Below are 13745 nucleotides of genomic sequence, written 5' to 3' on the forward strand. Positions count from 1 at the left end.
ACCATCCTGGTTTATGTTGTTAAAGTTTACATGTTAACAACATAGATTAACTTAAAATGTCTATATGTGCTTAAGCGAGAGTTTGTAAATATTTTTAGAAAGATTAAGAGTCAATTCTTTAAGATCTAATATGAGTTTTGGTTACGTACATTTATATTGAACATCTTGGGCATTATTTTCATAGATAATGTGCTTCAGCTTGATTAGGGTCTTTTTTCACATTTCAAATGATTATTTTTGGGCGTAGAGCTGGAATCATTCTGTATATCCTACTGAGATAAACTGATACCTCTCTTTCCCCCCCAGGTCATCCCTAGCTTTGTAGAAGTCTCTGTAATTAGATATTTCCATTATTATGACACTTGAAAAAAAAAATGTTACCTTTGGAAATATGGATTTTTTTTTGTATTCTGAATCACTTCTCATAGAACTTAAAATATAACTTTTTGCTACTTGCATCATATTTTTAATCATTGATTCAATAAGCACTTACAAATTTATTCTTAGAAAAGACAAGTTCACAGTTTCATTATTGGTAATTTTTAAGTTGAAGTTATATTTCTATGGTAATAATAATATCAGTATTCTAATTCTGTTCTTTTTTTTTTATTATGTAAGTAACTTTTTCCAAAAGGCATAAAGTTTCATGTTTATATTCTTATAGATAACAGTAAAAAGAAAACTAAGAAACTAAGGATGAAAAGGAGCCACCGTGTAGAACCTGTTAATACAGATGATTCTGTTCCTAAGAGTCCAACACCACCCCCACCTCCTCCTCCTGGTGAGTAAATTGATATTGATACTGAATTTAGAAATACTGCCTTAAACAGTGAAGAAAAATAAAAAAATTTTTGCAGTTTTTATTCAGCATATTCATAATCTCATGAATTTGTGAGAAAGGTAGAATTCTTTGTTCCGTCTGCTTAGTTCAGAATTTATCATTATGAATATTGATTTTTTTAATTCAGAAAAAAATGCTTTATGAAAGTAAAAAAATAGTAAAAATTAATAAGACATATTTACTTAAGTACCTCCTATAATGGATTCAGGTCCTGTTTGGAATATCAGTACTCAGATTGCTAAAAGGAATGTAATTGTAATGAATGGATGGTTAGTATGACCTTTTAAAAAATTGGATCTCTCATCCTGAAAATTAACATTTGAAGCCAAGATGTTTGAATGTTTCCATTATATTTCCAACATACGTCCTGACCTTCTAACTAATGTTATGGAGATTAAATGAAATGCTATATATAAAACACTGGGGCATAGTAATTTTGAGAAATTTTTCATCACTAAGCATTGTACCTCACATATTCAGTAAATACCTTACAATGTATGTGTTTGTAGTTTCCTGTTAGTCTTGCTAGAAGGTATAAGATGGTAACATTTTCCTTTGAGCCCCATTTTAGGACTCATTTCTGATATTCCATTTAATAAGTGTATATTTCTTTTAGCTTTTATTGGGACTTAGATTAGTAACCTAAGGTTATTTATGATGGTGGTGAGGATGCTTATATTTTTTACTAAAGGGAAACAAAAACTTAAAGCAAGTATTACCAACCTAAAATTACATTTTAAAACAGAAACCATTTAAAATGGGTTTATGGTTATTTGGTACTATATCATTCAATATGTATGAATTGACATTAAAGTTGTAAACATTGCTGTCAAGAGAGGGATCCTCTTAACAGACCTAAAGAAATATTGTTTAACAGTGTTTTTAAATGTCTTTCTTTTTCTTCAGTTGGCTGGGGAACCCCCAAAGTCACTAGACTTCCAAAACTTGAGCCTCTTGGTGAAACACGTCATAATGGTAATGCAAAAGGATCAGTTTTCAAATATTTATACACATCACGTTTATTTTTCTTTACCTCATTGCTTTAATAAACTTTTACTTTTGGGGAGCCTTTCAAATCCACAACCATCCTTTTTCATTATACTTCACTTTCATTTATTTAATTTTTTATTCTTAAGTGTCCTTTGCCTCAATATAATTTGATTTAACATTTATCTTAGAAAACAGAGGTAAAGACCATCATAGCTTGTGTTTCTCCATTATATATTAATGTAAATAGTTGTAAAAGAGAAAGATTTTAAGCAGCTTAAATATGAGACAGTACAATTATGGTGTTAAAAACTTCATTGTCCTATATATGCTCAGTATACCCAGTGATGCATACATGCTAAGTCACTTCAATCATGTCCAACTCTTCGTGACCCCGTGGACTGTAGCCTGTGAGGCTCCTCTGTCCATGGAATTCTCCAGGCAAGTATACTGGAGTGGACTGCCATTTCCTTCTCCAGGGGAATCTTCCCAACCCAGGGATTAAACCCACATCTCTTATGTCTCCTGCATTGGCAGGAGTGTTCTTTACCACTGGCGCCACCTGGGAGGCCCCAGTGATGATAATACCATGTAATTGCTCTTTCTCTGCTTCTAATGATATTCAGCTGCTGAAATTACAATAAAGAGTAATGCAGTTTGTAAGATCAGAAACCAAATCAGTAAACCAAAGAAAGTTCAGCTTAGTAAAAGTGAAGTCGTTCAGTCGTGTCCGACTCTTTGTGACCCCATGGACTGTAGCCTACCAGGCTCCTCCCTCCAGTGGGATTTTCCAGGCAAGAATACTGGAGTGGGTTGCTATTTCCTTCTCCAGGAGATCTTCCTGAGCCAGGGATTGAACCCATGTTTCCCGCATTGTAGGCAGATGCTTTACCATCTGAGCCACCGGGGAAATTCAGCTTACTAGAAAGAAAATTACTAAAGTCTTCATTGACTCAAGGAAACACTTTTTTGGATGAAATTAACATAAGGTATAGTACAGCCAGTATAGGGTATAAGAGCTCCACCTGGAAACTTGAAAAAGGACAGTGGGGAATATAGAACTGCCCTTTACAACAGGCAGAAGTTCTGATTTCTAACACGCAAAAGGATGATTTATACATATAGAATTGTAGCTCAATAAAATTCATCAAGAACATCTCATTTCCTTTTTGATAACCCTGTTTACCTAATCTCGAACTTGGTTTCCTAAGAAGATCCATTTACTAGAAAAGAAAAGTTCAGAAGTTTAATCTTTCGAAAAACATTGTATGTAATTTGAGATTATATCAAACTATGTAAAACATTTTATTCAAAAAGTATTTAAATGTAAATGTGCTGGTTGCTTTCTTTTTCTGAATACTGTATCAATAATGAAATATTTCTTCCTAATCATTCAGTTCAGTTCAGTTCAGTCACTCAGTCATGTCCGACTCTGCTGTCTCATGGCCTGCAGCACGCCAGGCTTCCCCGTCCATCGCTAACTCGCGGAGCTTGCTCAAGCTCATGTCTATCAGGTTGGTGATGCTATCCAACCATCTCGTCCTCTGTCATCCCCTTCTCCTGCCTTCAATCTTTCTCAGCATCAGGGTCTTTTCCAATGAATCAGTTCTTCGCATCAGGTGGCCAAAGTATTGGATCTTCAACTTTAGCATCAGTCCTTCCAATGAATATTCAGAACTGATTTCTTTTAGGATTGACTGATTTGATCGCTTTGCAGTGAAAATTAAGAGATTTTTTTAAATTTCTAAAGACAGAAGGTTTGTCCTTCAACTTCAGAATAACAGGGAAGTCACATGTCTTTTTGGTGCTAACTTTCCATCATTATGTTTTTGTTGACTATAATAGATTAGTTCCTATTTATTTATATTTTGAAATTGTGTTAGAATATATTAGCTTAAATATTCACTATATTGTTAGAAACAATTAGGTAGTGCTAATGTATGTGTATATAAATATATATACATGCATACATGTGTGAGAAGAGTTAATAAGCAGAAGAAATAAACTGTTCAAAGATGGAGAGGTGGGAAAACACATTGCTTAATTTGGAAAATAGTATGAAGTTACTTGTGACTAGAGCTTAGGTTCTTGTAGGTGAAACAGGTAAGAAATAGGAAGTTTAAAGTTATAGAGAGATATTGAAACCAGAATTTATGGCTTATAGCCAGATTGTTTAGGGCCTCACAAATATATTTAAGATGTCTAGACTCGCTATAATTTTACAAGAGACAATATACATTTTTAACAGGGAAATAGTATTACAAGAGTTATTGTTTAGGAAAGTAATTTTTGTCACTCTGTATGTATAGACTAGATTGGAAAAGGCAATGGCAACCCACTCCAGTACTCTTGCCTGGAAAATCCCATGGATGGAGGAGCCTGGTAGGCTGCAGTCCATGGGGTCTCAAAGAGTCGGACATGACCGAGTGACTTCACTTTCACTTTTCACTTTCATGTATTGGAGAAGGAAATGGCAACCCACTCCAGCATTCTTGGCCTAGAGAATCCCAGGGACAGCGGAGCCTGGTGGGCTGCCGTCTATGGGGTCACACAGAATCGGACACGACTGAAGTGACTTAGCAGCAGCAGCAGCAGCATAGACTAGATTGTGCCCACACTAAGGTTAGGATCCCAGTTAGAAGCTGTTGCAGTAGTCAGAGTGAGAAGTGAAGACTGGGGATGGGAATGGAGAATAAAAAATGTGTTGAGAGAATATTTAAACAATCACAAGTTCTATATGAAGAGTGAATGTATGGGATGAAAGAAGATAGGAACAGAATATTATTTGGTTGAAGGGGCTAGAAGGTTGGTGCTATCTCTAATACTGACAATACATGAGGAGAAAGGAAACTTGCTTTGGAGGTGTCTGTAGGCTTATCTATTTGGAAATGTCTATAAATCAGTGCAAATAAGATTCTGGAACTCTGGAGAAAGGGGACTCAGGTGGGTGGAAGGGTATGTAGGTAGTTTTTGTTTTGTTTTTCAGTTGTCATCACGGAATAGAAATGCTTTGTCCCTAATAGATGTTGTATATTTGTTTACTGAATGAATGCAGTTGAAGAAATGATAGTTTCCTGTTTCTGAGGGAAAGTATGTAGAATAAAGAGAAAAGAATGGTAGCATCTGGGGGAACATTAGTTAAAAGCAACTAAAAAAGAGGTTGAAAATGGGCTAATAAGAAGGTTGTTTTTAGTTGTTTTTGTTTTTCTTTGCTTTCCTATATTTTAAAATTAGAACTCCTAGAAAAGAATTATAATGAATTAGTTAAATTTAAGACCACTGTTATTCTAATATATCAGTTAATTTTAAATAAATCAATAAATTTAACTTCTTAAAGCAGAAAATTAAACATTCTAACTTTACAAGTTTTTAAATATCTTCATTATTTTTTTCCGTAAATTTTAAGTCAAAGTATACCTTGTATAGCTAAAAAAAAGTATAATCAACTCTGTTTTCATTATGGAGAAGAAAGTAGGTATAGTAAATTTAAAATTTTAATTAAAAAGTTAAATTAATTTTTAGTATTTATTGTGAGATTTTTGTTTGAGATGCTGATAGTTGCCAATCTTATCATTGCATCCTCTTCTCTTTCCTAACTGTATTAATATGTATTTATTTGAATGTGGTTGATGGGAAGTAGACAACAGACATATAATGAGCAAAGGGAAATAATTAAGTTAACTGCATTTGGGTTTGGCACTTAAAATTTATTGAGATGAAAAATAATTTTGTATAGTTAAATTAGGAATTAAGGCAGATTCTTATTTATTCTTTGATTATAGACATTGATTCCTTGATGGCAATTCAGTTTTACTTTTCTTTTTTTTTTTCTTTTTAAAAAATTAATTTATTTTAATTGGAGGCTAATTACAATATTGTGATGGTTTTGCCATTCATTGACATGAATCAGCCACAGGTGTACATGTTTCCCCCCCGTCCTGAACCCCCTCCCACACCCCTCCGAGCTGCCATATGACCCAGCAATCCCACTGCTGGGCGTATTCACCTAGGAAACAAGTCTTGAAAGAGACACGTGTACCCTAATATTCATTTTAACACTGTTTACAATAGCTAGGACATATGTCGATTGGCAGATGAATGGGTAAGAAATTTGTGGTACATATACACAACGGAATATTACTTAGCTACAGAAAAGAATACATTTGAGTCAGTTCTAATAAGGTGGATGAAACTGGGGCCTATTATACAGAGTGAAGTAAGTCAGAAAGAAAAATACCAATACAGAATATTAGTGCACATATATGGAATTTAGAAAGATGATAATGACAACCCTATATGCAGTTTTACTTTTCTAATTGCTTTATTTTCTCTAAACCTCACTCTGGGTAATACATAAGACATACATTCAGAGAATAGGCTTAAAAACTGAATCTATATTCACTTTGTAAATACTCTTAATCCATACTTCAAAAATGTTATACATTATGAGAAATAAACATTGTTAGCCAAAAGTGCCAAGTATAAAACTAAAGAATATTTTCAAATATTAAAATATGAATGAAGATTATATTTTGTATGTGAAGTTTGAAGCCCTTTATTAAAATGGGTATCAATTAATTTGGTCATATCAGTTGGTCAGTATGGTCAACTTATATCCCGTACAGTTAAGGCAATAAGAAACCTATTTTGTATAGAATGATACAATATTCTGGCAATGAAATAATACAGAATCAACTGCAATTGATACTTCTTGTCATGTGTGTGTGATTTGGGTACTTTTCAATTCTAGAAGTAAAACATGATAGAAACTATTCATTCTGGTTTAATCATGAGTTCTGTGATATGTTAAAATTCTCATTAATTTTGAAAGCAAGAAATTAGAAAAGGCATACTTTATCAAAATAATTGTATCTTATAATTTTATTAATAGCAGTACTAATAACTGTATACTATGTCCCTGGCATATTGCTAAGCACTTTTAAGTACATTATCTCATTTTAATTCCTCTAATAGCCTTGTAAGATGAGCAGTTTGTGTGTGAGAAACCTACACCCAAGCTCACACAGCTATAAATGACACAGAATTTGAAATTAGGTCTGTCCAGCTTTGAAATCCATACTTTTAATTCATTTTATTGACATTGTTATATTAAGATTTGTTAGAGCATCATGGCAGCTTAGTATTTGCTTTAAATTTATAGTTGCTTGAACAATCATTTTCTCCTATTTTTTTTTAAGGAGAGAATATACAGTTTATTTTAAATTTTCTTAAAGTAATGACATAATTGTGGCAAATATAGTATTGTCTACGGTACCCTCTGGTAGAGGCTGCAAACTGATGACACGAGCACCTGTCATTGTTGAACCAACTTGATACAATGTTTGAAATAGGGGTGTATGTGATGTTGATAAGTCTCATTATTGGTGGTGCCAACCTTCATCATTTGAATAAAGTGACATTTGCCACATTGTAAAGTGTTGCTATTTTCTTTGTAATTAGTAGATGTCATAGAAGTGACGCTTTGGGATATGCAAGTATTCTTTTCTCCACAACTTTAGCTTCCGTTTTAGCATCTGTCATTGGATTGTGTGTGCGATAATTTTTACTGTGGTATTTGCGTAATTGTAATTGTCTATTACTCTTTCTTTCCTTGAAATTTGTTCAATTTCATTATTTTATTTTTTATTTTTTCTTCCAGTTTTATTCAAATATAATTAATCTAAAGCACTGTATAAGTTTAAAGTGTATAGCATAATGTTTTGACTTACATACATCATGGAATGTTTGCCACAGTAAATTTAGTGAGTATGCATCATCTCATACAGATTAAAAAGGAAAAAAAAAGAAAATTTTTTTCCTTGTGATGAGAACTCGTAGGATTTATTCTTTTAACAACTTTCATATATAACATACAGCAGTGTTAATTATATAATTATATTAATAATGTTTTACATTACATTCCTAGTACTTATTTTATAACTGGAAGTTTGTACCTTTTGACCACCTTAATCACCATACAAAGATACTACGTTATTACTGACCGTATTCCCCACTCTGTACATTTCATCCCTGTGGCTTATTTATTCTGTACCTGGAAGTTTGTGCCTCTTAATTTCCCTCGCCGGTTTCCCTCACTCCTGCACCCCGTCTGCTGCCTTGCCATCCCGCTCCCTTGTCCAGCAGCCACCTGTTTGTTCTCTGTGTCTGCGACTCTGTTTTGTTTGTTCCTTTGTTTTTTTGTTTGTTTTTTAGATTCCTCACATAAGTAAAATTATACGCTATTTGTCTTTCTTTGACTTATTTCACTTGGCATAATACTCTGTAAGTCCATTCGTGTTGTCAAAAATAGTAAGATTTCCTTTTTTTTTACGGCTTAGTTATTGTGTGTGTGTGTGTATGTATCGCATCTTTATCCAATCATCTGTTGAATGTCATTTAGTTTGCTTCCATATCTTGGCTACTGTGAATAATGCTGTAATGAATATAGGGGTGCATATATCTTTTTGAATTAGTATTTTTGTTTTTTTTTTTTTTGGAAAAATACCCAGAAGTGGAATTGCTGGATTGTATGGTAGTTCTATTTTTAATTTTTTGAGGAATCACCATGCAGTTTTGCATAGTGGCTGCTGTGCTGTTTACATTCCTACCAACAATGTATGAGGTTTCCTTTTCGTCACATCTTCACCAACATTTGTTATTTGTGTTGTTTTTGATGATAGCTGTTCTAACAGGTGTGAGGTGATAATCTCATTGTGGTTTTGATTTGCATTTCCTTGATGATTAGTGATGTTGAACATCTTTTCATGTGTCTGTTGGCCATCTGTCCGTTTTCTTTGGAATAAAGTCTTTTCAGATCTTCTCGCCCACTTAAAAATTTTTTTTGTTTGTTTTTGGATATTGAATTGTATGAGTTCTTTGTGTGGTTTGGATATTAACTCCTTATTGGATGTATTATTTGCAAGTATCTCCTCCCAGTAGGCTTTTGTTGATAGTTTCCTTGTTGTGTGAAAGCGTTTTAATTTGATATAGCCCCACTTTTTTATTTTTCCTTTGTTTCTCTTGATTGAGGAGACATACCAAAAAAATATTAAGACCAATGTCAAAGTGTGTACTGCCTGTGTTTTCTTATAGGAGTTTTATGGTTTTGGATTTTATTTTTAGTCATTTAAAGTTTATTTTCGTATATGGTGTGAGAAAGTAATCCAGTCTGATTATTTTGCACGTGACTCTCCAGTTTTCCCAATACCATTTATTGAAGAAGCTGTCTTTTCTCCACTGTATATTCTTGCCTCCTTTGTCATAGACTTTTGTTAATGGCAGCCTTAGAGTTTGCAATATACATTTACAACTAATCTAATTTTGCAGGCTGTTTGCATGTGGTGCTAGTATCTATTTAAGACCCCCTTAGGCCACTTGGCCAGACAAAAACGATGCTGAGGCAGCAGTATCATGGAGCCACTTAGCTGAACTCTGGCACGTGCGAAACTGGAAATGGGTCCCTAAATACATTTTTAATATATTTATTTCAAGTGACCTTGAACACCTTTGCTTCTAGAATAACTTTTGAGTAATAGGCCAGAAAAACTGAAGTTTCCATATGCTAATAAATTTATAAACCTATTTATGATAATTAAGGGCTGGGAACTTATTATGAAGTAAAAACTAAAAGACTGTTTTTGTCTCAGATATGCCCTATATCAATGAATTATACTGAAGTATCATTGTAAAATATTCCTAATACCAGAACAGTAAGATAATTAATTTTTCTTACCAAATTCTTAGAAGTAATAGACATTGGACAAGAACATGGATTGTACAAATACTGATTTTATCAGGGCTTTGGCAACAGGTTCCATTAGTTTTGGATGTTTGTTATTTGTTTTGTTCTGATGTGAACACTTACTTGGAAATAATAATAATATATATATTAGGTGCAGCTTTATATTAAATCAGTAGAGATTAATTTATAACCTTGAGTTAAAAATTTACCCTAGTGGTTGTTTTTTGAATTTATTCAACTTTTTTCCAGTTCAGACTTTTTTCCCCAATCTGCCCTATGCAATGCTTCACTTACAAGGTCACAGTTTCTTACTCTTTTAAAGGTGTTGGTTTGAAATAAATGAATTGTGTTAGAAATCTTGATTTACCATAACAATTATATATTGTTGGTATACCTTCTTTATATAGATTTCTATGGAAAGCCACTACCTCCCGTGGCTGTGCGACAGAGACCTAACAGTGATGCTCACGATGTCATCTCGTAACCAAGTCATATGGATGTGCTCTCTTTACATCAGCAGGATGAACTGGAGGGCCTTTCTCAACAGAGGAAAACCTTGAACATCCATGACTGGGGCAAGATAACCATAGCAATATCAGTGAGCCAAAGACCTGACTGTTCAAATTGCTTATCCATGGTCTTCACGGTTTAAAAAAAAAAAAAAAAAGACCAGCAAATGGGATGAGCATTTGGAACAAGTTAGCAAGAGTTAGTATTGACTCTGGTTTATACATCCCCACTTATGGGTGTATTCCTGAAGGAAAGCCTGTTCAGAAAAAGAGCCAATGGACTCTGTACATTTCCTTTACTATTTAATAGTCTTTATGTCTTTATTTTAAATGTTTGTAAGATATATGTGCATGGAAAGGGGATTCTTGGGAATTTATAACCTCAATTTTTAACTTTTTATATTTTTCTAAAAGTTTTGTTTAAGGATTTTAATTACTATGATATTGACTGTGCACTTTTCTATAGATACTTCGTTTCAACTGTGTCTGGAAAATGGAATTGATGTACTTGACAGACATGAACTATACAAAGGAGATATATTTATATGGTTTAAAGTATGTTTTATAATAGTATTGTTCTTTAAGTATACATCTTAATTTGACCTTAAGATATTTTTAAAATAGATTCTCACATTTTTATTTTACCAAATTATATTATTTGAAAGCACTAATTAATTGAATGTTTATTGCTGTTTGTTTTCTTTGATGACATTCTAATAAATGAAAGACACTTGCAATTCCTTTTGACTTAAATGCTTTTTAAGTTAGTAGGAATGTTTTATGAGATACTATTAAAAAATCCCAGTAAACCCCTCTTTCAAAGGTTAGATCTTTTCAGAAATCAAGGTGCTCCTTCTCACTCCCTTGTTCTGTCAGAAGTTTCAGTAACTCTTGTAGGTTATTCTACCTCTTTTGTGCCTTGAAATTAAAGGCAAAAAGACTGAGAAAGCTACTATAGTCCAAAACTTTATTTTATAAGTGGGAAACGCTTGGGTACTACCAAAATAAGAATAAAATGTTAGTTTAAATTACATTTATAAAGAAACAATTCCAAAATAATTAATTTCAAATAATAGTACTTCCCTTGCACTGAAGAATGGCATCTATATATTCTGTCTTCCAACTGGCATTTAGACAAACTTTTAGGTATATATTTTGAATAATAGATTAAAATGTTTAATTAAAAGCATCCATATACATCAAGGTGAAAATACTGTAAACAGAAATCACCTTGTTAAAATTGGTAAGTCAGTTTGGCAACTTGTACTGATAACATATATATATATTTATATATATATATACTGATACCTAACAGTAACACGATTAAGCATGTCTAAGGCAGTTTAATACAATTATTTACTTAAAAAATTTTTGTTTTGAGCATCATATAGAGTTTTTTGGAGTTTTGTACATGGAGCTTACCTAGCACACTGAGTAGAAAGCATTCTGTTTCAGATACAAAATTCATAATAAATTTGATAGGTGACTGAAGTGTAAGGAAAAGTAACACAGGAAGTCAGAATGTAACTTTTCTATTGGCATTAGAGAAAAAACTGGCTTGTATATCTTCTTGGTTCCTTTTTGTAAAATTTACATTAGTTCATTTTTTAAAACCTAAACTCATACTTTTGCATTTTTACTCTTCATCTTGTTTGGGAATACATGTATCTTTAAAATTTTTGTATCCTACCAGTGATTAGTGTACAATAATTACTGAATTCACTTAATAAAAATAAAATCATTTTTAAGATTTTGAAATTAAACATATGGTAAAATAGAATGTTTTATATATCTCAAAAATTAATTTGTATTCTTAACGCATTCTGAAAATATTTTTAGTTTTGTAAGTCCACGTGGCTTTTAACAAATGCCTATTTTGTTATATGCTGCCTTTTCATTCTTAATCACTATGAATTATGACATTTTCACACAATAAAAATAGCTTGTATCAGTATGTTGTTTTGTTTTTCATTCGAGAAACTTAAAGATTTCTTTTTGGTAGTAAAATAAAGGATTTGAAAAAATATGATTGTTGATATTTCAAGTTGAGAAATTAAAATAATACATTTTTGTTGTTTTCGTTAAAAACTTTTTCCTCTGCATACATTTTTACACATATGAAACAAACATTATTTTAAAGACTGAAAAACAAGATCGTATTGCCTTATGATTCTAGATGATTCAAGGTCTGTCTCTTGAGATAAAACTATTATTCAAAAGATACAGCTTCACTTATTTGGAGGATAATTCTGTATACCTTTATGTGTAAAATATATAACATATATACAATTTTGTATGTCATCGCTATGAGTATCAAATACTTTTTTATACCATTTCTAGAAACAACAGTAGAAAGAAATGTTGAAAAATGCTAAACTATTTTAGCTATTGTTTTCTCCTCAGCTTTTCAAACTAGGTTTTTTTAAACTTGTCTCTTATAATGGAGGAAGCAAATTCATTATTTTGTAAAAATTAAATGTCATGTTTCTGCAGGTTTAAGATTAAATGCTTTTTAAGTGCCAAATTATGGAATAGAATTCACCTAATTTGTAAACATTGCACGCAGCCATGAAATTAAAAGATGCTTTTAATTAAAAGATGCTCCTTGGGAGAAAAGCTATGACAAACCTAGGTAGCACATTAAAAAGTAGAGACATTACTTCGCCAACAAAGGTCCATCCAGTCAAAGCTATGGTTTTTCCAGTAGTCACGTATGGATGTGAAATTTGAACTATAAAGAAAGCTGAGTGCTAAAGGATTTATGCTTTTGAACTGTGGTGTTGGCGAAGACTCTTGAGAGTCTCTTGGACTGCTAGGAGATCCAACCAGTCCATCCTAAAGGAAATCAGTCCTGAATATTCATTGGAAGGACTGATGATGAAGCTGAAGCTCCAATATTTTGGCCACCTGATGTGAAGAGCTGACTCATTAGAAAAGACCCTGATGCTGGGAATGATTGAAGGCAGGAAGAGAAGGGGCAACACAGGATGAGATGGCTGGATGGCATTACTGACTCAATGGACATGAGTTTGACAAGTTCCAGGAATTGGTGATGGATAGGGAAGCCTGGCTTGCTGCAGTCCATGGGGGTCGCAAAACAGCAGCTGAACTGAACTGAATTTGTAAAACTTCTGTGAATAATTGAGACTCATTCAACATTAGAATATGCCACTATGTTTGAGGCTGATCTCTTACTTAGTATTCTTTTACTGTGGCAGTATTTTATTTGCTACTTGGTTCTATTTGCTATGCTTTTTATATTACTCAGTTTCTCCCATTAAAGAAATACTATTCCTGCAGATGGCAAAAGCTTATAAAAAATGACACTGCCTATGTAAATAAAGCTGTAGGTTATATATTGTGTTATCCTTGGCTCTGCCACTTAAATTTTTCTCTAACTGAAGTTTACTTTGCAGTTGAGATTCTGCGAATACCCTCTAGTTTATCAAGAAATACATTCCAATGTATCCAAAAAAATCATATATTTCAAAGCTTACATTAAAAATGCTTTAAATTATCAAAATAGTAATAATCCATTGTCTTTGTGGAAACACAATAGAAGTCTTTTTTTTTAAATAGTAAATCAGAAATGAATTTTCTTTATTGAATGGGAGTTTATGTTAAAGGGAAAATATGAAGAAAATCACTTGCAGGTTACAACAGGAGT

General features: G+C 32.7%; 1 protein-coding gene across 6 annotated transcripts in view; it reads left to right on the forward strand.

The window, feature by feature from the left end:
- ARL13B (ADP ribosylation factor like GTPase 13B) overlaps window positions 1-12032 on the forward strand; it is an 81157-nt gene extending 69125 nt beyond the window's left edge. For 3 of the 6 annotated variants that reach the window (XM_060404098.1, XM_060404093.1, XM_060404101.1), the window contains 4 exons: window positions 665-781; window positions 1748-1816; window positions 3226-3342; window positions 9977-12032. In XM_060404098.1, the coding sequence (XP_060260081.1) occupies window positions 665-781; window positions 1748-1816; window positions 3226-3342; window positions 9977-10053 (380 nt within the window). In that variant the 3' untranslated portion in view covers window positions 10054-12032. The remainder of the gene's footprint in view (window positions 1-664; window positions 782-1747; window positions 1817-3225; window positions 3343-9976) is intronic. The other 3 variants (XM_060404100.1, XM_004002849.5, XM_004002850.5) reach the window with 1 other exon arrangement.
- The last annotated feature ends 1713 nt before the right edge of the window (window positions 12033-13745 follow it).

Source organism: Ovis aries, chromosome 1 (genome assembly GCF_016772045.2).
Source record: "Ovis aries strain OAR_USU_Benz2616 breed Rambouillet chromosome 1, ARS-UI_Ramb_v3.0, whole genome shotgun sequence".
In the NCBI taxonomy this organism is placed as follows: domain Eukaryota; kingdom Metazoa; phylum Chordata; class Mammalia; order Artiodactyla; family Bovidae; genus Ovis; species Ovis aries.